This window comes from Triturus cristatus, chromosome 8 (genome assembly GCF_964204655.1).
Source record: "Triturus cristatus chromosome 8, aTriCri1.1, whole genome shotgun sequence".
NCBI classification, from domain to species: domain Eukaryota; kingdom Metazoa; phylum Chordata; class Amphibia; order Caudata; family Salamandridae; genus Triturus; species Triturus cristatus.
In genome coordinates this window covers 1449427342-1449453175 of record NC_140591.1, presented here as the reverse complement: position 1 = coordinate 1449453175, position 25834 = coordinate 1449427342, and the positions used below count along the sequence as shown (strand labels likewise).

General features: G+C 44.4%; 1 protein-coding gene across 1 annotated transcript in view; it reads right to left on the bottom strand.

The window, feature by feature from the left end:
• TENM4 (teneurin transmembrane protein 4) overlaps positions 1-25834 on the bottom strand; it is a 1193139-nt gene that overhangs the window by 641643 nt on the left and 525662 nt on the right. The window contains exon 5 of the mRNA XM_085623238.1: positions 17333-17624. Within this exon, the coding sequence (XP_085479364.1) occupies positions 17333-17555 (223 nt within the window). The 5' untranslated portion in view covers positions 17556-17624. The remainder of the gene's footprint in view (positions 1-17332; positions 17625-25834) is intronic.

The following is a 25834-nucleotide window of genomic DNA, read 5'->3' as shown; positions in this document are numbered from 1 at the left end:
ACACTGGGTGCTCCCTTGTGCCTGAACAAAGCTAAACCTCTCTGAAGAGCGATAATGATGGCGATATATGTATCGGGTTGCTTTTATTGACTCCAGGTTGGCTTGGATGGTATTTTACCGATCCAAAGCTGTAATACTGTGCCTGGAGTGGTAAAGGCTTTTGTCATTTTATAGCTCAGCGCGGATGGCACTGCGCTAATCCTATGCATAAATACTTTGCTGTAGAAATGGCAAAAGACGTTGTCCCTTTCAAGCTTGGCGTGAATGGCACTGTGCTGATCCCTTGCTTAAAAACTGTGCTAGAAATACAGGCATTTGAGGTGAGCAAATTCAGAGAATCACTGGTGTTGTAGAGTCCTCTATACAGGAGCTGCTCCCCCCCAAAACTTAGGATCTACCTAACAATGCAGTGGCAGTTGTTCGACTCAGACAGCATACACTAAGGGCTTTGATGGACTGCCAAGTTTTGGTCAATGTGGGGCATGCCAGGTCCATAGACATCACCCATTAAGTGCTCAGAAAGTATGTTTCAGAAGTGTGTCCTGCTCTGAGTGCTGCATAGTGCTCCAACACAAGCAAGCTGATATCTATGGATCCCTAATGGGAAGAGGACAGTTCTACATCTCCCCTGTGGAATGTCTGCTCATTCAGGTCGTTTCCACCATTGTTATAGGTGAGGCTACAGATTTCTGTGAATCTACAAGACACAGTAGGCATTTAGCCTGAGATGCAGAGGGCAGTAGAAGCTCTTTTGTCCAGATGCAGGGTGCAGCAGGTGTACAACCCAGGGACATGACCCATTGTGCATGTACAAACATGCTCATGGTGCCTAGACTCGGGGCAGAGCGCATCAGAAGGCCCTTGTCCTGTTTATGAGGCACAACGCAGCATGGTCACCCACACTGTTTCCTTTCCAAGAAGACACCAAAGCTTGTACACTATCCTGCCCAGTCACCATTTCGAGGCCATTTCCGTGGCTGTGTTGGTGGATCAATCCATTGACCCAGTGGTATGAGGATGATACATGACTTGCAACGAGAACCCCCTTTCCTTCCCACCCCTGACAAGGACTTCTCAAAGTCTGAATAACTGGGTGCTGGTGAAGTGCCACAGCCGTGAGAATCTGATCATAGAAAGATGTACCAGAGTGGTTCTGCTCCATTGCTGCAGGTAGGAGAACACCAGTGAAAGTGCCAAATAGTATTTTGGATCCTTCTACCCAGGGTCCAACTAGAATGTGTTCTATATTATAGGATGAGAAAATGTACCCTCGATTCAGGATGTGAGTCCTCAGTTTACATCATCTGATTTCCATATCTTGACTTTGTACAGACCGTCTATTACGCTGATAAAAGTCTAGCTATCCAATACACCTTCCAGTGGAAGCCCGCACGCCAGTGGTTCTCATCCACACCACTGGCACTACCAACCCAGAGGGGCAGGACCTTAATGTCATTGCCCTGTATCAGACATCAACACAGCCCAGAGGAGATCTGAGAAAAAAGGGACATGCTGTTTACAAGCTGAACAGAGCCTGCCAACAAACTAAGGTGTTATTTGTGGAAGCCAAAATATACACTGCTGATTCACACTTTCCTGTCTTGTCATCCTTTGACGTAAAAAAGAGATTAACTCAGAGACATTTTTTGTGTTCTGGATAAAAAGGCTATTGGGACTTTGTACACAACATATTTAAGTAACTGGACGTCATTGAATAAATATAGTTCATCAATTAGACTTCAAAGCAAGGTGTTGACATGACTAAAGCACATCCCTTTTAGAAATTCACAAACATATGTTTTTTTGAGTTTGCAGTCTCTGCTCTAAATCGAATAAAAAAATAAATAAGTAAACATCATCAGGAAAACACCGTGCAAAACAAGGAGGCATTGAAGCACCTCCAAGAGTGGTCATAGCGGTAAGTCATGAACTAGGTGTAACTCCATGCTTTGGGGTCAGAGGAACCTGGAGCAGTGCAAACCAGAGCCATCAGACATCATGGGGCTACTGAACTATATCTAAGAACTTAGCCCATCAAAGAATCCGAACAGGTAGTGCCAAGCGCTGGACAATACTGAGAGCACACAGAATAAAGAAGGTTATGTTACCATTACAGCCCGCGTGGCTAACAAGGTCTCTTGACCAGGCACTCTAACTAAATGAGGTCCTGACTTTGGTCTTTAAGGCCGGTGAATTAACAGCAGAGCTGAGGCATCTTGGCATCCACGATGGACCAGCATCACAAGAAAGTGAAACTGGACCAACACGACTCATCCTTTGGGCTGAGGCACTAAATCGAAACCAAAAAGCATGGACTTTGAGAGGCTTTTTGTCAATTTCCCTCTATGAACAACGTTGATTATTTGATGTTTCCAAATCTCATTAGAGTATTAGAGGAGTTATAGGGACGTTTTCTGGTAGAACTTGGCCCTGGTAGGGGAAGAAACAATGGGGCTTAATTACAAGCCACTTGCGCCGCCGGTGCGTCACTTTTAATATGGAAAGAAATGAGGTACTGGCAGCGCAAGGGACTTGTAAATAAGCCCCAATGTTCAATTATGTTCATGTTACAGGTCGAGATTTGACCGAAAAGGGATGTCCACCATAGATATGCTACATTGTTATCAATCACACATGCAATAAAAGTATATACAATTTCAGTCAATAGTTTCCTATAGATCCAATGGCAATCAGCATTGGACTGGTACACAGGGTAGAATAAACCATTTAAAGAATGGCATACAGCAACAAGCTGCAGTATCAGCAACAATGTAGAAGTGAGAGAGCCCGAGGTACAAGAAGGAGGGAAGAGTTATGCAGACAGACAAGAGGGCAAGGAGTTAGTAGGGGTTCAAGTGGAGGTGCAAAAGGTGAAGTATCAATCCTTCCTGAAGGAGAGAGGGCTAGAAGCAGCTTTATTTTTTTTACGGAGTTCTTTTTTTATTTCAATCCTTGATAATACTATACAAATATAAATATAAATCACCATTATTCTTTTTTTTCCCCAGCGGTCTTAAAAAAATGGGATACAGCAAAATAGACTAGACAAATAAACAGTTACTTTAGCCGATACACAACGACACAGGTAGAAAATGTAGTAGTAGATATCTATACAGTAATACGTCATAAATTCTTAACATTCATTAAAAGTTCATAAAGGGTAAATTAAATATTCAATCCTTCATATATTCAATCACTGGACCCCATATTTCCATACCCAGCTTTCGTCTTCGTGAGCCTTTCAGAGCATATAAACTGTATTCTAGATTAAAAATAGCAAACAATCTGGCTCTCCAGACCTCAAAAGTCGGGACATCCTTCTGCAACCACATAGAGGCAATACATAATCTAGCTACGGCAGTGGCTAAAAAGATTGAATACCTAGACTTGGGCGCTGACAACTCGCCCCTTACATTTTCGTCTATCCCCAGGAGCATGTAGGAGGTGGATATTTTTACGGATCCCCTCGTTACTTCGGAGAGAAATTTCTCGAAATGCTCCAAAAAAATACTCAGTTGTCCACATGAATAAAATATATGAACTATATCAGCATCCTGGTTTACGTAGTGGGTCGTGACACTGCTCGTCATACTAGCAAATAGCCCCAAAGAATTCTGGATAATGTAGTGGCAGCGGTGAGTACGCCTATGCCACGAGTATGTGAAATAATGCCATCCCTGGACACGTGTTTCGAGGTAATTGCCTCTCGTCAGCAGGGAGCAGGTAGGTATGCGGGGTGCCAAGTAGACTGCCAAAATATATAGGTAAAGTACCTTTCAAGGCGCGCAGGTGCAGACACCAGGCTCGTCAGCCCAAAGTCGCTCGAAAGAGCTTTAAATAGTTTACGTAGTGGGTCGCGACACTGCTCGTCATACTATTAAATAGCCCCAAAGAATTCTGGATAATGTAGTGGCAGCATCCTCCCTACCACAGCGAAAACATTTCCCATCATTTACCCCTCCCTATTTTAGCATTTTGGCTGGGGTATGCTAGAGATTAAATATTGTTTTATAGTTCTGGGATAGTAAATTAGCAGACATAAAGAGCATCCCTGGTAAGTCAATAGAATGTTCCACTTGAGTGCACCGGCACCCTAACCTATTATCCCATTTAAGTTTATGAACACATCAAATCATCCGTCTGAGTATCCACTAGTAATTTATATAGAGGGCCTATACGGGCTTTCTTCCTGATAGCTTCAACAACGGGGTTTAGCTCTATGGTTCGTCGAGTTCTACCCAAAAAGTCACAAATTTGTAAAAACTTAAAGAATTCAGATCTAGGTAACTGGTATTTGCCCATTAGCATAGCGTAAGATGCCATGAACTACATTTAGTTCTCCAATATAAACAACCCCTTTACTCCGCCATCTGTCTATAGTTCTATCCCAGAATATAGAAGGTAATAACCCAGTCGCAGACTTTGGAGTATAACAGGAGACCCTTTCAAATTGATATCGTTTCCTTACAGCCTTTCAGACCTTATAAGCAGTATTTAACACCTTGATCCTGTTTTTTTGTAATAGCTGATCTCCAGCATCACGAATAGCCGGCTCTTGGCATCCGTACCTAAAAGCATCTGATAAATAGATGGAGATTCTGCTATGTTAAACACCGCTTCCCCAGTTAATAGAACTCGCATATTTTGAAAAATACAGGCGTAGTAATAAAACGTAAAATCAGGACCTGCCCAGCCACCCTTCTCATGGCAGGGTTTAGGGGAGAAACCCTTAGTTTTGGGTTACATAGGAAGAAACAATTGAAGTTGGCAACTCAGGAACTGTATGCGAAACTTATAACAGCTGAAAAAACCCTTATGTTAGGGATATATGCAAAGGGCGAATATCACGTCACTTCAAACAGAGGTTGCATGTTGCAAGGCCAAAACCAACCTTCATTGGAGTAAAGAAATAGCCATTACGCATACTTTGAACAAGGAACCGAGCAATGAGTATGGGGAAGCCGCAGGGCGCTGTCTGGCGCAAAGGCTCCGGGCAAGAGGAGAAGCACAAAGAATTGAGGCCATGACTGATTCTCAAGGCAACTCGGAGGAAGCCCCGGCTGGGATCCTTAACGTTTTCCATGATTTTTTTTAAAGGGTTGTATACTGGAGATAGCTATGATACGTTGGCCGGTGAGGCCTTACTGCAAAATCTTAATAGTGAAACTTTGAACCCCCAAGACACAGATGGGCTGGAGTCACCTATAACTATGGAAGAGTTGGAGGCGGCCATCAAGAGCCCAGTTAGCGGTAAAGCGGCTGGACCCGACAAATTGCCTCTAGAAGTATATAAAACTTGTTTTGAAGTGTTGAAAGTGGATATGTTTTTCACTTTTCAACAGGCACATATAGGCGCAGTGCCCGCATCATGGGATGAGGCAAATATAATTGTCTTTAAAAAAAAAAGATAAGCCACCTAATCTTCCGGGCTCTTATCGACCCATATGGCTACTAAATTGCGATGGCAAAATCTATGCTAAAATCCTGACGACCCGATTGGCTGAAGTGGTAACCCCTTTAGTTCGGGTTCATACCCAAGCGGGGTACAGTTGACCATATTAACAGGGTAATAACCCTTCTAGATATTGCTAACACTAAGGGCAGTAGATTTGGGTTGATTTTATTAGATGCTGAAAAAGCATTCGATCGGGTCGCATGGGACATTTTATGGGCAGTTTTGCGACGATTGGGATTCGGACAAGGTTTTGTTAAAGCTATCCAGGTTTTATATCGCCAGCCAATGGCGAAAATCTGTATGATGGGCTTAGAATCAGACCCCGTACCTATCACCAGAGGTACAAGACAGGGATGCCCGTGCTCTCCACTATTGTTTTCATTGTATATTAATCCCTTCTTAGACATGCTAGAGCAGAGCCCCAGGATAGAATCAGTAATATGCACGCAAGAGCAATATCGTGTGCTCGCGTATGCCGATGACATTGCGGTTGTCACACCCAATCCTGTCGCTGCTATGCTTGAGATAGAACAACTGGCACTTAAATTTGGTACAGCCTCCGGTTACAAACTTTATTTGTCTAAAACCCAAATCTTGTGTATGACTCAAGACTGCAATGACGACCTAAGGATCACGAGTGAGGTGACATACTTAGGTGTTAAATTAAGGACATGTTTAAAAACATTAGTGGAAGTTAACTGGGGGTGTATTGTAAGGGCTGTGAGGCAACAATTAGATCGTTGTGAATGTCTGCATCTTTCATTGGTGGGGCGCTGTAATGTTCTTAAAATGCTGATTTTACCCAGGGTTTTATATTTGTTTAGATCAGTCCCACTTGAAATCACTTGTGCCCAACTGCAACTACTTCAATCAATTTGCGCCAAGTTTCTATGGGCCAGGGGAAATCCCGCAGAGCAATGCGTTTTATGACACAGAGTTTTATATAGCGTGAACTAGACCCGAATCCGGTATCAGAGCACTTTACATAGCACCAGTTGCGTTACATGAGGACACATTCATTTTGTGTTAGGTGCAGGGTGATTAAGTGATTTGCCCAGAAACACAGGGTGTTCAGCATCGTTGCCGAGACTCGGACCCAGTTCCCCAGATTTGAGAACAACCGCCCTAGCCGTTAGGCCAACGCCTCTCTGCGTGCCTTCTGGCAGGGAGTGAGGGTTCGAGAGGTCAGGTGCTGCACCTGAATTGGACTGATTTCACAGTTTTTTAACCTGGCAGATTCCAAAAGTAGGGCGGCCTTGCTTCAAAGGTCACATTATTCTCCAGAGATGTCTTGCAGGTTGGTAATGCATTAAGATTTCCTTAGGTGTGACGTTTTGAGGGTGATGCATTGAATTCTAAATGTGATCCTCGCCTCAAGGGGAAGCCAGTGCAATTGCCTTGATACTGGAGATACAAGATCACACCTAGAGCTCGCTGTGAATAGCCGTACTGATGAGTGTAGAATGGCTTTCAGTGGGGCGGTGTTTGTCTGAGGTTCTCCCGCCAGTATGGCAATGCTGAAGTTCTGATGCAAGATGTGAAAGGCATGGGTTTCAGAATATAATTGTCTGGGTGCTAGTAAAAGTTTTGATTTCTTTGCTGAATGAAGATGGAAGTTGGTAGTTTGGGCAATCCTGTTGATATATAGTGCATGACAGACAGGACCTTAGCTGATGAGGAAACTGAAGGTGAGAAACTGTTACCGTGAGCCAATTAAGAGTGTAGGGTCAAAACCATTCAAGGAGTGATTAACAGAAAGAAGTGTTTTGAGGCTATAACATCTTGGAGTTATACTGTGCCCGCTGTTGGTTTTTCATGAGACTGTGTAGAGCAGTATCATATCCTTTACAGAGAACCTTTTCACATAAATTGTGTATCTTCGCCTTTTTTTAATATGCCGACTTCAGAACTCCCGAGATCAAGCTCAAAAGTTTGAGATAAGCTGAAAAAGGTTTCCGCTTGTGGCTTTGGGAATTGCACAAGGTATTTTAGCCCAATTAGAGGCGTGGGCCACCATCTTTACCAAGTGACAGACACGGGCTAAGAAGGAAGAGAATTATCCAAGGACTCAAAAGCCCATGCAGCGCTGAAGGGTTCTCAGCTGATCATCATGGTTTAATAATAATAATAATACGGCATTTTCTAAAGCGCAAACAGCTACCTCACAAGGAGGTGTCCCGGTGCTAGGACAGCAGGCATGGCCACAGGGACCAATTTTGAGCACTAAGCGCGGTTGGGTGAAGAGCCAAGTCTTCAACATCTGCTTAAAGCAGGATTCGGAGGGGGCCTGCTGAAGCGCTGGGGGCAGGGTATTCCATAGCGCTGCCACATTGGCCGAGAAGGTTCTTCCTCCCAGCCGAGCCCTTTTTGTTCGTGGAACTGCTAGCTGAACGCGGCAGTTGGAGCGGAGGGAGCGAGCCTGGGTATATCTCGGCAGCCGAGCTCTCAGGTAGTGTGGGCAGGTGCCATACAGAGATCTAAAGGCCAGCGTGAGTGCCTTGAATTTGATCCTGCTGGCTGCTGGTAACCAGTGAAGTGAAAGAAGGTGCGGAGAGACTGAATGCTTAAATGGAATACGCATTGACAGTCTCGCAGCCGCATTCTGGACCATTTGCAACCGCTGAGTTAGGTACTTTGGCAAGCCCAGATAGAGGACGTTAGCGTAATCCAGCCTTGATGTCACTGTGGCATGGATTACTGATTTTCGGCAACCCTCTGGTAGGAGTCGCAGAATCTTCCGTAGATTCTTCAACTTGCACAGACAGCACCCAACTACCTGCTGGATATGCGAGGCAAAGGAAAGGCTGTCGTCCCAATGCACCCCCAGATTTTTTGCCGTTTAGCTAGGCGAAGGGGCCGGTCCCATCGCCGCCGGCCACCAAAGCTCCGAGGGTGGAGGGGAGCCTTTTCCAAAGAAAATCACTTCCGTCTTGTCTGCATTAAGTTTTAATTTGTTGGTGTTCATCCAGCACGCAACGTCTTGGAGACAGCCCTTGACGCTCGAAAAGGCCGCTTCCGACACCTCCGAATACGGGAACACCAGTTGGGTGTCATCGGCATATGATATTGCCTTGACCCCCCAATTGGCAATCAGCGTAAAAAGCAGAGCCAGATAGATATTAAATAATAATGGACTAAGTGCCGAACCCTGAGGGACGCCACAGCTGAGAACCTTAGGTGTTGAAGAGACGGTCCCCAGTGCCACCTTCTGGGTTCTCTGAGTCAGATACGACTGTATCCATCCCAGCGCCTGGTCCTGGAGGCCTACCTCTGCCAGTCGCTTTAACAGCCTAGCATGGTCAACCGTATCAAACCAACAGCTACAGATATGGTAAAATATAGGTTTACTATGTCAAACTCAGCTGAAAGGCAGAGCACCATGAGTAGGGAGGCGTCTACATCATTCAATAGTCGAGTAATGTGATCCAGGGGTCAATGAGAGCCTGTCCCTGTACTGTGACCAGCACAAAAGTCTGATTGGTTAGCAGCCAGAAAGTGTCTGTTACTGATATTGGATGCTGGGTACAAAGAGACGCATTTGTCCATTGCTTTCCCGAACCATCGCATGTTGGAGACTGGTCTGAAGTTGGTCAGGATATTTGGGTCCAAATTACCGTTTCTGTAGTGTTGGAGAGATACATCCAACTTTTAGGGTGTCAAGAAATATGCCTTAAGTAACAGAAGAATTGTTTAATGAGCATCTTGCTTGTTCAAAAAGATTAAATATTTATTTTATGATGTAAGCATTGATAGAATCTGATAACTGGTTGGTTGGTTGAAGTTGTGGGGGTAAAGTAATTGGGAATCATTTACTGTAATCTTATCATGTATTATCCTGTAAATCTGGTGTGACTCAGAACCACATGAAAATAAGTTGCACACGCCAAACTCCATCAATCTCCCAGCTTAACAACCTCATTGCAGCAGAAAGTAGCCACAAGGAACGAGGGAAGCTCACGCCAATCAACTAGCAATCTTTGATTCTCACGGACCAATCTTGATCAATCCCATTAACAATCAACTTGAGCAACTGCGCCTTGAGAGGAACCTCATCAATTATGAAGACCTATAGGTCAATTAAGTGAAAGTCAAATGTACCTGCCATAACCAGCATGGGACGCCCTGAGAGCAAGAGTTCCTGCTTTTGCACCATTGAAAGCGAAGGAACTCAAGTCAAGTCAATAAAGCAAAGTCAATGACAACTCAAGAAGATTCAATACAAATCTATTGGCTGCTCTTCTGCAATGTCTCCAAGCCTGGCATGCACCCATAGCTGTTCGATAGGATGCTGCTGCTGTTTCAATGTAAGAGTTTACGCTACTCGCCTCCTAGGGTTTGTGCTATATCAACACAATTAAACATGTGTCTTTGAAATTTGCACTATAAGGTCCTGAATGTATAATGTCGGACAGATATACTGGCTTGTGGTTGATAAGTTCAAACGAAAAGTCTGCAGTCGAATAACATGATTGTCATTTCTCTTGAAGAAGTAGAACAGCCACCTATTTTGGCTCATGTCTAGTCCGTGGTGAAATCCCTAAATATTCTAATATGAAGAGTGTAGTAGGTTCTGTGACGTTAAGATTGTCACAGGAAATGTAGCTCTCCGACTGTATGTAAAGTGGAGCCTTTCTTCCTACTTCTGTAATTGGCATAGTTTTGAGGTTGTTAAAACTGTAGGCAATTGTGGATTGCAGGGCTTTTTTGCAAAACTTTTATGAGGGTCACTTAAATTATGTGGAAGCGGAGGATCACATTAGCAATAGGGTCAACTAAACTGGGCAACAAGAAAAGGCAAATTATTCAGTATAATGTAACATTGGTGATAATATTCCATTGTTTTGTAATACAATTATCAATAATGTCTGGGCAAAAGTTTCACCTAAGTAGGCCTAGTTTGAAATCTGAAAATTATGTAGCAGATGTTGGATTATGTGTCAAGTGCTGTGAATCCATAATTATATGGAAAACGCCAGAGCCATCGAATCACATAACTCTACTACTCAGTTTATAATAGTACATTTTATGTCAAACAATCTTTGGATTTTTTTTTAATGCAATATATCTGGCTTCTTGGTGCATAGGCAGCGTGAGTTCAAATGTCATGCTCGTCTTTTTTTGGTAAAAGCCGACTTCGGACTGTTAAACACATTGGTTAATTTGCCTTATTTTCTGCATTCTCGCACCCTCCTTTGCAACAGTCTAAGGCAAGCTCCTCTCAGTATACTTGATGGAGGGCACTTGTGACTAATGGCATTTCTCCTATGTAGTGTCCTGCTACTTTTTGTTCCACACGATAGTACACCACAAATCAACTAAACCAGGAAGCAAAATATTGCTAAACTTCACTAGATTTCAAAGGAAGGCAAAATGTGCGTGCTTTTGTGACACGGGACACTAGTTTGAGCAGAAAGTGTTTCATAGCAACAGTAAAACCGCAGCTGAGAGACATTAGCTCACATGTATTTAGACCATGAGGTATGCACTTTTGGTAAATTTTAATGGGCGGTGAAGGGGAAGGCCATCAGATGTAGTGAAATTACACAAAATGTTTTCCAAACAAAATATACAATTTCGGACCCCCCTGATTGAAACTGATCATGCTAATACATGTCTGCAGTCAGTTGAATGCAGTCCACAGGTGTTTCTGTATGGGAGGCTGTTCTGCTTTGCTACGTGGTATATTGATTCTGACATGTATCAGATTGGTTTTGAAATATGTTATGTTCATTCGGGTGTGTGTTATATCCTTTTTGCTTTGTACTATGTATTTCAGGAGGTTTCATATTTGTGAGCTGTGATTTTGACATTAACAGCTTCCCATGTTCTTGCTTCCCATGGCAGGGTGACATAGCGAGTCATGAGTGGTAACTGCTGAGCAGTGCAAAAACAACAGTTGATGGACAGAATGCAGAACAATATCATACTTTCACCCCAGTACAGAGATCTGGGCCTAAAGCCATCGTTTTTTTGCTCACCATGCCACCCCAGTTTAGACCTGGCCATATGCAAATCAGTCTTGACCCTGTGCCTCATCGGAACAGTCCAGCCCGAATTGCCAAGCCAGGTCCTCCCTGGACTGGAAACAGGCATCCTAGGACCGGTTTCAGGGTTTCACCCCTCTTCAACCAGGATAGTTTGATTCCAGTGGCGTGGAGAGCACGGGACTCACGTCTGAGCATACCCGTCCCACTCGGGGTGACAAATGCAAAAACAACAGTTGATGGACAGAATGCAGAACAATGTCACACATTCACCCAAGTACAGAGATCTGGGCCTAAATCCATCGTTTTTTTGCTCACCATGCCACCCCAGTTCAGACCTGGCCATATGCAAATCAGTCTTGACCCTGTGCCTCATGGGAACAGTCCAGCCTAAATTGCCAAGCCAGGTCCTCCCTGGACCGGAAACAAGCATCCTAGGACTGGTTTCAGGGTTTCACCCCTCTTCAGCCAGGATAGCTTGATTCCAGTGGCATGGAGAGCACAGGACTCACGTCTGAGCATACCCGTCCCACTCGCGGTGACAAATGCAAAAACAACAGTTGATGGACAGAATGCAGAACAATGTCATACATTCACCCCAGTACAGAGATCTGGGCCTAAATCCATCGTTTTTTTGGTTCTGCATTCTGTCCATCAATAGTTCTTTTTGCATTTGTCACCCCGAGTGGGACGGGTATGCTCAGACGCGAGTCCCGTGCTCTCCATGCCACTGGAATCAAGCTATTCTGGGTGAAGAGGGGTGAAACCCCGAAACCGGTCCTAGGATGCTTGTTTCCAGTCCAGGGCGGACCTGGCCTGGCAGTTCGGGCTGGACTGTTCCCATTGGGCACAGGGTTAAGACTGATTTGCATATGGCTGGGTCCAAACTGGAATGGCATGGTGAGCAAAAAAACTATGGATTTAGGCCCAGATCTCTGTACTGGGGTTAATGTATGACATTGTTCTGCATTCTGTCCATCAATAGTTCTTTTTGCATTTGTCACCCCGAGTGGGACGGGTATGCTCACACGTGAGTCCTGTGCTCTCCATGCCACTGGAATCAAGCAATTCTGTCTGAAGAGGGGTGAAACCCCGAAACCGGTCCTAGGATGCTTGTTTCCAGTCCAGGGCGGACCTGGCCTTGCAGTTCGGGCTGGACTGTTCCCATTGGGCACAGGGTCAAGACTGATTTGCATATGGCTGGGTCCAAACTGGCATGGCATGGTGAGCAAAAAAACGATGGATTTAGGCCCAGATCTCTGTACTGGGGTGAATGTATGACATTGTTCTGCATTCTGTCCATCAATAGTTCTTTTTGCAACTGCTGAGCAGTAACACAGGTGAGCCATAAAGACAAGGCCTAGCTGCACAGAGCGGGTGAGCAGGCCTACCCCACTCCTTCAAAACACTCTCCTCTTTTCAAGAACATTATTTTTTTTTAAAACGGGATGAAATGATGCACAATACAGCACAATTGTCCATAGAAACTTGGTGACCAGCAGTTTTATAACTTGCCCAGAATGAGTGGTCACTAATATATTCCTAAACCTCGTGGACTGCAGAGTGAGCAGACTTTTCAGATTGTATGATGCACACCTTTTTTCAGTGTTATCTTCCGTGTTCTTTAATGTGTGCAGCGTGCCCCTCACAAACGTATTATGGGATATATGGTGTCACTGTGAATGTGCCAGAGAGGGGAAGGGTGGAACAACAAAAAGTTATTTAAATTTCACAATTGCAAGCTCTGGCAGAGTGGTAGCTCTAATTTATGCTCAATTAATAACATTTAAAAAAAGAAAATACTTAGACCATGTAATAAACACCAGGCCAGTTTCAAAATCCCCACTCTTACCAATTAATCCTGCAATCGTTGGGCTCAGATCAGATTCCGCTATCATAAACCGGTATATCCCTTCGTGTGCTTGGGTATCGCCCATCATTTTAATTTCATTGGCATGATGTGCTGTGGGCACCCCCTTTGTTTGTTAATGCCATGATATTACGCAGTCACCTTCGCCCATCTCTCAATCAACGCCATGCTGTGCTGCGGTATCCTCCAGATTCCGGTCAAAGCAAACATGTGGTCAAGTTGTCTCCTCACATGCCTGTCAATGCTGTATGTGCTCCAGACACTGCCCCACTCAAGACTCAATGCCATGTTGTTCCTCTTTTATGAGTCCACATGCCTGTGATTGCAATGGTGTAACCAGGGCGTCTCCCATATGACAGCCAATACCATGATACGTACCACAATTAGCCAGCCAATACAGTGATGTGCTCTGCGTATACCCCATCTGCCATCAATGCAATGATGAATCCATGATACACGTGTAAGCCTTTCGACGTCATGATGTGCCCTAGGCATGTTCCCATATAGCAGTCAATGCGTGATATGTTCCAGGAATCCCCATATGCCGGTCAGAATAACGATTTACCCCAGACATCATGCCACATGCCACAGAATGCCATTATCTGTTCTAGGTGTGTGAAGAATGCACAGAACATGCCTAATGAACGGCTGGCGTGTAACAGAAGCAAACACACGTACACATGTCCTGACAAATGTAGAGTTCCTTCAGACACTGCTGAGTCAGCAAATTATTGAGTAACATTTCCAGAGCACCACGAATTTAAATGTCCAAACCAAATTTAATGTTCCTTTTTGCACTCAATTTCTGTAAAATCCAGTGGCTGTATTATGTCTGGATTTTACAGAAATGTAGTACAAAAAGGAACATATAAAATTGGTTTGGACATTTAAATTCGTCTGGCGTCTTCATATACTTTGGATTCCTGTTACCCTGACTTCTATCTGTTTAATTTGAGTAACATCTTTGGACCCGTTGATTGATGGACCTTACGTTAAAAGACCGCGGTGCTCTGGAAAGGTTTCTCATATTGGGAATATTTGAAAAGTTTCGTTCTTATATTTTGTAACACTTTTTGGGTGACATAGTGTCTTTTTGTCCATTGAGCACACTTTACTTGTCTCTGTTTACAGTTTTCCTGAATATGTGAAGTGCTTGCATTGAACTTTTACCACTGTCACCTATTTCTCTGTTCAGCAAATTATTGGTTAGGCTAGGGCTGAAGTCCCCATGCTCAGAAACTGCAGCTTCAAGCATAGACAGATAACATTGATGTCATCTAGTGTTTAAATGAAAATATAGAAGTGCAGGTACTCATTTAGAGTGCCTGTTTTCTCCTGAGAAGTGTTGCACTCTCACATTAAATGTACTGGAACAGTGCAGAGAAGTGCAGGTACTCCTTTTCTACATAAAGAAGTTCAGGCACTCAGTACCGGACAGTACCTGCCCATTTAAAGCACTGCCGTCGTTGAGGGATGATGAAGATAGGCCCAAAAAGACAGGCTGTTGCCTAAAAGGGCAAAGGTTTGAAGGGATACGTCATTCTCAGACAGTTTTTAGTATCGGCTAAATGGAAGCCGATGCTGTACATGTGGATGGCAAGGCGTGCTGCATGCAGATGTTTTCATTGGGACATCCAGTGCCATGCAGGGCTTTGTTAACTTCACTACAGTCAGTGTTTGATTTGTATGTTGAACTAATCACCCGAGAGGGTATGCAGGTGCTTGGGTAGGTGTGTAGGTTTGTGGTTCTCAAGGTGCTAATACAAAGAGCCGGGTCTTCAGCTTCTATCGGAGTTCAAGAAGTGAGGAGGGGGCTCTGATGTGTTGCGGGAGGTTGTTCCATGTTTTGGGTGCGATGTTGGAGAATGAGCAACCTCCAGTTTTGCTGTGGGTGTTGAAGGCAGGAAATGAGATCACAGGTGACCTGGCCAATGACAGAGCTTGTCATATGACACTGCACACCAGAGTATTTTACATAGAATGACTGTGACAGCCACTAACATCAATGACGACAGGTAAAGAGAGTGTCCTGCAATTAAAAGTTGGAGCAGCTGTTTGAGGAACTTTGAAAAGGTGCATATATCTTTGACATGTCATGTGACATTTAATTTTATACATCTTTAAGCGGGCCTGCTATCATCCAAGGATGGCTGCCTGAGCAGGATTTATTCACAGAACCCGACAAAGTTGTAACTGAGTCAACCCCTATTGAAGGACAGAAGTGGGAACAGGTCTAGTAATACCTAGGATTTTCTATCAGCTATGAGTCAGTGAGGGTATGAAAGAAAGAGGTATGGACATACATGTCCAAATATTGTGCTGATGCAAAATAGTCGGGTCCAGATGAGGCACTGGACCCGACTGACCTTTTCATCTTTGAGCAAATACATGAGGACTAAAAAATTTGATTGTGAAAAATCACATAAGGATACACAAAATGACTATTCATGCACAATAAGCAAGAAACTTCGAACCTGGCGATAATTTTTTCAAGAGAATCTCCATCAAAGACACCTCACCTTCCACCAGGAACGCAACTACCAGAGACCTCACCATTTGAGGACAGACTTCTAACGGACCACCTACGCAAAAAATCCATTCCCCAAACCTACCGAAAAATAATAAACAATCAGCCAGACCCCACAACAGCCCTTAAGGAGCGTTGGCAGGCTGACGTGGGAGAACTGGATGAGACAGACTGGCAGGAGGCAATCGCGTCCCCAAGAGAGGTTGCGATATCCTCCAAACTAAAACTAGTACAACTAAAAATCCTCCATCGCACCTACTTCACGCGAATACTTATGCACACCTTAGGTCGGACGGACACACCACTCTGCCTGAGACAGTGTGGATCGCCAGGCACATTTTATCTCACACTATGGGACTGCCCACTGGGAGGCTGTAATGCACACAATTTCGCAGGTTAGTGGAGCTATGGTTACGCCGGAACCGAAGAGATGTCTCCTTAATGTTTGGGAGCCTACAGATCTCAATCATATGACTCAAGACTGGGCGACGCTGGGTATGGTGTTAGCGAAACGAAATATAGCTCAACACTGGGGAACGAGACTGACTCCTACCCATTGCCAATGGTGTTGTGACATGGACAATGCAATGATAACAGAGAAATCGGTCTATGTATACAGGGGATGCCCCAAGAAATGGACACGAATATGGGGCAAATGGAATGCGCTGGGGCAACATCTGTGAGCCCCCCCAGGAGGAATCGATGTCAGATGTCAGTGAATAAAGGACCGAGGCCAAAGATAATGCGACTATAGCTATGTTGTCAATGAGTAAGATATAAAAATTTTCGAATAGCAAGGAAGGTAAACAACTAATGTATAATTTCTTAGAACACCGTGTATGTTATCATTTAACTTTAATGCAATGTACTGATCACTAAAAGTGACACAATGACAATAAAAATGTTTTTAAAAAAAGATACCTCTCCTTTCTCTTCAGACACTTTTCCCCATGACCTTTTGAAACATTTGATATACCTGAAAGGTGATACTTACTTTACCATTTGCCACCCTGCAATGTTGATGTGCAGAATGTAACACCTAAAATAGCGCCCTAAATGAACATAAAAAATAAATAAATGAAACACGGGTTGGTGATGTACCTTTGAAAGCAGTCGCCACTTTCCTCTTTTCAGCCTTTCTCCTGTCATCTGAAGTGCTATTTAATAAGATCACGCAGTGCCACCTAATCCCTGGTGATGATGTAATACCACCAGGGCAATATCGGTTCTGCCCCTGCCACCATCACTTAGCCTCTGGCCCTTTCCTGCAGAAGACCTTTGAAGGGCATGAGAAGAGGACATGCCGAAACATTGCTGTGGTTCATCACCACTCTGTATGGTAAATATCTCTTTCCCCTAGGCCTCCAAAAGCTCAAAATTGTCTAGAGGACTCTGCTAAATGGAAAGGGATTATTTTTCTTGGGTGGGAATTCATCTTTGAGGTTTAATTTGCTTTGATCCTCATGCAGCACAAGGTATAGGATGGTGGCGCTCACCTGCCCGGCAGAATTCGTCCACTTCCTGGTGGACCATGTCCTTGACCCGGCTGCTGTAGGCCAGCCTCGAGTCTTGGTCGTAGGCCTTCAGAGTCTCACTGGAGCTGTAGGACTTCTGGGGCACCTTGCTGTCATCGCTGTCTGCCGAGGAGCTGGTGTAGCGGCGCTCTGTGTCGCGCCGCCGTGTCAGGGACCGGTACGGCTTCCTCTCCTTCACATCCATGGCCCTCTAGTCTGTGCCTTCCACATTAAAAAACAAAGACGGTGTCCACGGTAAACAGATGTAAATAACCTGCAGGGGAAAAAGAAAAAGGGATCTTGAGTAGAGCCGAGAGTAATTACTGTGCTTTTATCCCATTACCACCGCACAGATCAATGTGCTGCAGAGCTCTCATGGGCACCAGGCTCCTCGTCTGCTGCCTCGATTTCAGAGCCTACGACACAGGGATGCACACCCTACGCTTCCTCTGAACTGTCTCGCGCGGCTTTTAATACGTGCCCTGGTTTCCACGCTGTGAGCCGCGCGGGCTGCTAAGCAAGCCATTGCTCAGCAGCAGCGTGTGTCTCGTCCCTTTCCCTTTCCACCCACCACACACAATTCTCTGCCAATTCCCTGAATCACATCTCGCTTTTAGCTTGCATTAATCATGCTATCCCAGTGTCATTTTCCTCGAATCACCATAAATATTATATGTGTCTTATCTTTTCTAAAAGCTAAGCAAATACTTGTACAAATGCGGGTTATGCAAGCTGAAACATGTAGGAGTCTGTAGGCACACATCATCAGAGTATGTCACTGCAGAGCATTAACACCATAGTCTTTCATCTTGCCTGTAAACAAAGGGCCTATGGGTAAACTAAAATGGCGCCTCATGTCACCTCCACAGTTTAAAGGGCGAGCAATTGATTCATTTCAATTTCTACGCAGGAGGCCCGAAATGCTGTTAATACTGCTGTTAATAGTGCTCTCAAGGGCTTCAGTCATATGGGCAGTGGACACTCATTCAAAGCAAGAAATATTTGTGCTTAATGTTAGGATCAAGAACGTAAACAGTTGGTTTTGCGCCTGGATGCTTCCTTGTTTCAGAAGCCACACTTGTGGCAAGAAACAAACCATCCCCAACAGAAAAGGGAAAACAGAATTTATTGACTTCTCTTATTTTTTGGTTTGTGTAGTGCTAATGTTGCCAACAGGTTGCTTCGGTGCGCTGTACAAGGTGGTGAGGTCGGTTCACAGGAAGACAGGTGAAAGCATCGGCTTCTCAGACTCATTGAATGCAGTTCAGGAGTGGCCAATAATGAAGGGTCAATTATGAGCTATCAATTATGAGCTGACATTCATGTGTAAGTCATGTAGAACCTGATGTCCATCTAGTCCATACATAAACACATAGAGCAGACATGGGATGCCGATGCTGCCTTCAATGTATATAGCAACACCCTAGAGTCTGTTTTGTCCCCAGCTTTAATATGCGTTTACACTTCATCTCTCCACTGCATACGGCTTTAGCGCAGTCTTTTTTGGAGCCCCCCCGCGCCCCAACCTCCTTCTCCATGAGTTCCTATACTACCACTCTCTAACAGTACCCCTCATCTCTCTATAGCCCCTCTCTGACATACATTTCATTTCTTATAGTGCTACCCTTAGTTCACTCAAAATCAGTTCTGTGATCTGCACTGTACTCGTTCTTTGCAGCAGACACATTAACCCTCCACGCTACTTTACGATGAGCTAAAATTGCCACTAGACAAAATTCCAATCTCTCACTAGTAGTAACATTAATTACCAGAGTTATCTTGACATTTTTATAGTTGCCTGAAAACTGCTGGATGTACAAGGAAGTTCAGGAGCTTTTAAACCAAAAGTTATTTGTAAACACAGCGCCCCCCCACCAAAGTCAGCGCCAGGTGCGGCTGCACTGGTCGGACCGCCCTAAAGCCGGCCCTGCATACGGCCATGGCTTTTTGTAAACAAGGCCCTTGATTTTGCCACGGTACGTCACTGTTTTGTAGCTTATAGAAGACCAAATCTTGAGGTTGTGGCTAAATTCCAATCCCTGGGCACACTCTTGTTTCTGCTGGGATCAGAATTCCGACCCTTGCCAAGTTTTCATTACCCGTTACGATAAATCTGACATCTGTACAATTTCCCCTGGATCAATTTCAGCGGGTGAAACCTCAGACATTAATTGAAGGAAAAAGCCCCCTGTGAGTACCGAGACACTACAGGGCATATTTATTAAAAAAATCACTTTGCTGCGCTGTGTGATAGGGCAGGAATCGCCGTATTTAACATAATATGGCGAACTCCTGTCTTTTCCCTGCGCTGGCGCACAATGTTCTGCCTAGCACCAACGCAGGCACCCTTGCACCATGGTGCAAGAGTACCTGCGCTGTAACAAGGATTGTTTTGGTGCAGGAAGGGACACCTTCCTGACAAAAACAATCCCGAGAGCCATTTTCCGCTTTCTATGTGTGCTGCAGAAAGAGGAAGTAACGAGGAGAAATAAAGATATTTCTGCACGTTACCCCTCACCTGGGGAGGTGTAGCATTTTGACGCATTCCCAGGTCTACCAGATGTGGTAAATCTTGGAATGCACCAAAATCCATGTGAACACCATTGGAGGGCCTCCCTGGGGCAGAGTAATGCAATGCAGCAACTTAAGGCCAAGCAATGGGCCTTGCGTGGCTTGATAAATCTAACTTAAGAGTTGCGTCGCTCTTGTACCACATTGCTTGGTACATGAGCGATGCAGCTCTTTAAAAAATCTGCTCAAAATCCAGTGCGTTAGGCACCAAATTCCGCATGTTATATCCCATTTATGAGTTAAAACTTGTAATAGGTGGTATTTACTGGACCCGATAAATACCTCACCCCACTGCATTGTTATTTAACAGGTTCTGTAAATGGTCTACCTCTTCCGGGACACTCATAACAAGGGTCATAGAGGGGAGCATAAGATTGGCCCCCCAAGTCAGTCACATGACACATGAATTCCCGACGCTGGTACCTTCTAAAGTTAGTGATCTGACCATCCCTGCCATAATGCTTAAAACAACACAAGAACAAAGCTTCCCTGGTAGGTGCATAACACCTTGACTGACTGACTCTTTCAGGAAACCGACTACTTACCTGATTACTACCGTATTATTTTATGAGGCAGCTGGAATATCCCCATTCATGGGATATGGGTTTCAGAAATGTGATCTCAAGTCGGTGTGTAAGGCCTAAAATTAATGCTGTAGAAAAGATTCATTTGTCTACTCCATAAACACACTAAAACACAACTGTGAGCGAGTGCAACAGACTGTGAATAATGGCTCTGGGACATTTTCAGAGAAATGTTGAGGTATCATGGTAAAATCTTCTCTAAATGAGGGCTATTTTTTCCAAAGTATTGTTTATCCCTCTACCAGGTTTCAAGAATATAGTGAAATCCTCGGTATTGTCCAGACTAGACTATGGTATTGCCACACTAATTGGTACAGCAAAATACCACCTGCCCCGCTGAATGCAACCCTCGATGCAGCAGCGAGACTGGCACCTGGTATGAGCCACTTCTATCCCATTACTCCCTTTCTTGTATCTCTCCAGTGGCTCCCATAGAAGCCAGAAGCACGCTAAAGGTGGCCTGTCTGATGTACAGAACTGTACATTTTGGTTCTCCTAAATACCTAGCACACAATCTTACCGTATCAGGAGAAAACTGCTCCCTACACAGCACCAGCTCCCTGCTACTGGAACTTCAGAGATTCAAGAAAAGCAGAACCTCTGCTTGAGCCTTTTCCCAAGCATCCCCAAAAATATTGAACTCCCCTCAACTGGAAATCCGCACCAACTTTTTGTTTGCCATTTCCAAAAAGGGGGTCAAAACAATTTTAATGAACAGATTCCTCCCGCTGTAAATCTCCTTACCCTCGGAGGCCCTTCCATCCGGCAAATCACCTGGACCCAAAACAGACACTCTTTAGAAGATTCCCTCCTTACCCTATGAGACCATTCCAGCTGGCCAATCACCTGGACCCAAAACAGATACCCTTCCCACGGCTACCTCCTTACGCTAGGAGACCATCCCAGCCAGCCAGTCACCTGGACCAAAAACAGATACTCTTCCCAAGGTTACCTCCTTATCGTATGAGACCATCCCAGCCAGCCAATCACCTGGACCAAAAACAGATACTCTTCCCACTGCTACCTCCTTACCCTACAAGACCATCTCAGCTGGCCAATCACTTGGACCCAAAACAGATACTTTTCCTACTGTTACTTCCTTACCCTATGAGACCATCCCAGCTGGCCAATCACCTAGACCCAAAACAGATACTCTTCAGAAGGTTACCTCCTTACCCTATGAGACCATCCCAGCCGGCCAATCACCTAGACCCAAAACTGATACTCTTCAGAAGGTTACCTCCTTGCCCTGTGGGACCATCTAAGCTGGCCAATCACCTGGACCTAAAATAGATACTCTTTCCACGGCTTCCTTCTTACCCTTTGAAACCTTCACCGTCAGCTGAGCACCTGGATACCCGAAAGCAGATGGACATATTCCTCTGTGGTAGCCTCCTAGCCCTATGAGACTATCAATCAGTCACATGGATTCCCAGGTCTCACTGGGAAATTATAGAAAGAGTCTTTCCATGCGAGGCTTGGGACGTCCCCTCTGCCACAGAAAGTGTTGCTGTCCCGATCAGTGTCAGACTGCCTGCAGTTGAGCATATGATGCCAACCCCTGCTGTTATGCTAACTCATTTTATAACCTTGTAGAGTGCTCTGACACATTTGGGTCATGTTTGCGCTCTAGAAAACCTTATAAATAACTAAAAACCATGGTGTTAACAGCAACATACATGGTGCATCTAATTTAGTGATGACATCATTCCCCACCTGTAATACGAAAATTATATTACCATTCTACTGCAATATTTATTACAATAAAGTTCTCATGTCACACGACCTGTTGCCAAAGTAGACAGCGTCCGCAGCACCTCCCTGAGCAGAACACAAACATCTGCTGAAACAATAACTTGTTATTACAATGCACTTCATACCACACTTCTACTCTTTTCACAGACTGTACATAACAGGTTTGAATAGTACCTAGATTAATGGTAGTCAATTTACTGACCATGGAAAGGTTAAAGACAGGCTAGACCTTGCTGAGGTTTGTAGTTGTGACCTGCAAATCTCTGCATATCTCAGTAGTGAGGACATTTCTCAGCAGTGAGTGACCACGCAGCTCACTGAGCCATCCTGCTGTACTGCCATTACCTGTGAAACAGTTGCTTATAATAGGGAAACGGCCTTTGCAATGTGGGTTGAGTCATGCGTGCCGTTTCCTAGTAAGCGGAGTCACGCTTGCCTTCACCGCGCATATGCGTGGCTAAGACAGTGCGGATGGGCGGGCACTGGAAGAGGAAGGATTGGGAGAGGACACGGTCTTTGGGAGGATGGGGGGTCAGGCTAGTTTTCAGGGGTGGGGGGCATTTCTTAGGGCAGGGGGTCTTGGTTGTGGTAGTCTTTAGGATGTGGGGGTCTGTTTTTAGGGCTCAGGGCGTGGTGGTGGGAACGGACAGTTTTCAGGGCTGGGGGCAGTTTTATGGCTCAGGGCTGGGTCGGGTGTGTTTTTTGGACATGGGGTGAGTTTTAGGTCTCATACAGTTTTCAGGGCAGGAGGCGGTTTTAGGGCTCACGGGCGGGTCTAGGGTCGGGGTAGTTTTTAGTACGTGGGGCCGGGTTTTAGGGCTCAGGGCGCGGGGGCTGGGGAGTGATCTTTACCACACGTAGCCCTTTAGCAATCATGCCTTTACCATGATATTGCGTGGTAAAGGCATGCGTGGGGAAGGAATGCATTGGGGCCGCATTGTAGAGGCGTGCGTGGTTTAGCCATCCGTGCTTCTGTCACACAACCTGTATAATGCACCGAAGCCTGCAGCAGCTGCATAAAAAAACATCTATAAGAGAGTCTATTTGTGACTCACTACTTATCTAGAGAACTACATTGCTACTCTGTCGTAATAATTTATTACAGTTAAATTATGTCATTATATCGGTTGCCAAAGCCAGCAGGCAATGTGAAGGGCACAATTAGAAATGCTGTTTTAGCAATAAAAGGATCACTGTCTTTTCATCTCTGTGTCTTCTGAACTATTTGCCCTGGAAATTCATTTTTATTAGCTTATAAGAAGTCATTTCTGGTGCAATGTTTATATCCTGGCCTTCTGCAGTTCATTACAAGAATCTGCCTGCGGTTTTCCCCACATTCTCTCCTACAGTCGCTTTCAGCCTGTCTTACATTAAACTTCTTAACCCCATGTGCTTGCAACAATTGCAATTTGTACATTGGCTTTATTCTCAGTCCAGATTCTAAATGTTTTTACACACTTTCAGCCAGAGCATGTCTTTCATAGGAAGGAGAAACTGAGCAAGGATTTTAAAAAGTATTTCAAGGAGAGGGTGGTGCGCGTGACAGTGTGTTGTAAGGAATATATGGACTAAAGTATCCTCTGACATAAGTAAGAAAGATATTCCAAGTCACCTCAGAATTCCTTATAAAAGAACTCAGGGGCATATTTCTGAGAGGCGTACCCTGCAGGAGCGTCACTTTTTGACCCTCCAATGGCGCAGGCCTCTCAGTCATCTCAATGACGCGACGCTAAGCCAGTCTGCGTGGCTTTGCATGGCCTCGTAGATATGAAGTAGGACACAGCAGGGCGCTGCCTTACCTTACTCTGCGTCAAGGAGGCATCCATGGGCATTGCGGTGGCTTTTTTTTAAAACATACTTTATTCATTTTCGTAGACATTCAATACAGGATATTATCACATTTCTATTATTACAATACCGTGCATATTGCCTATAAATGTATCATCACTTTTCTGCAGTGTATAGGCATATAGTATACAATCTATATATCTCTCATCAGGTAAACATTGGCATGGAATTATCCAATTTGTCCTATTGTTTATAGTACGATTAATTTCTTAATTACTGTAAACCAACTAAACTAAAACCACTCCGCCGGGCATTGCGGTGGCTTTTCCCACGCAACATCTTTATAATCCAAAACTGCCCCAGATTTACTTAACCACGTAAACCTGGGACAGCGCCACAACCTTACACCTCCCCAAAGCAGGTGTAACGTGGAGAAATATTCAAATATTTTAATTTCTCCTTATTTTTTCCTGTTTCCATGCGTGGTGCAGTCTGCAGCACACATAGAAAGAGTACACATAGAAAGAGAAAATCGCCTCTTGGCATGGGCATCCGCAGGGGTGGGGGGGGGCAAGAGGGGGCACTTGCGAAGCCCCCTTGATTTTCCACTTGTCTTTTAATGACTATTCCCCGGGCCTTTGATATTGTCAAAAACGGTCGAAGAATGGATGACGTTAAAATTATACACCTCCCCCCGAATAAATTTCTGCGGACACCCATACCTCTCGGGATTGAAGGTGCCCCTTCCAGCTCAAAGACAATCTTGCCTGCAACGGAGGCACCCTGGCACCATGGTGCAAAGATGCCTGCGTTGGCACTAGACAGCGAATTGTGCGCCAGCACAGCGCGTAAGGACAGGAATGCACCGTATTTCATAAATACGGTGCATTCCTGCCATTTCACATTGCCTTAGCGCAGCAAGGTGACTTGCGGCGCTGCCCGCGCCAATTCCTCATAAAGGAGGCCCTCAGTCTCCTAAAGAGAATTGGGACTCCTCACAACTTGCAAAATCTTCCAAGTGGGGTATTTTTTGCCATATACTGCACAAACAGGAGCATTTTATTATTTGTATAGCAAATGTTGACAAAATTTGGTTGTATGTTTTAATGCATTCTACGATGAGTTGAAAATCTCAAATTGTTGACAGTATGCGCTTTGAATGACCATGCTCAATTTGGATATTTCCTCACATTTCTTAATTTCTAGAAGTTTAGGAATAAATTGGCGGCTTTGATATCCAACATATTACAATTTAACTATTGATCCAGAATGTTACTATTAGACCTTCAAAAAGTATGCTTGATTGCCGAATAATTTAAGATAAAACCAAGGTGGTGCATTTGGAATTCTGCACCAGATTATTTCCTATCAGGCAAGTAATCACATTTTTTGTTTGTTCTTAGCAACGGATTCAAATCTGGATCTGTGGAAAGTTTGATTGGAATAAGACCTACAATAGTTTGCTCATTGCAAAAATCACCGATTCTGGTTGGCTTCTTTGACTAAAAATGTGACCTGAATGTTCAATCAAATTCAAACGTGGGTTGCTTGACAAAGCGCTGTATACTTTTCACAAAGCTCTTTGTACCCTTAACAGTTACACATTCCATCGAGCCATTCATTTGTATAAGCTCACTCTTGTCACAGTAGATTTGAAAAACCCTCTATTGTAAACTAACAATTATAGGTTTTCCCCCTTTACATTGTTTCGCAAGAAATAAATATGTGCTTATTTTTGTTTTTTGTATATGTTTAGTAGCTGCACATCATGATAAAATGGTTCACA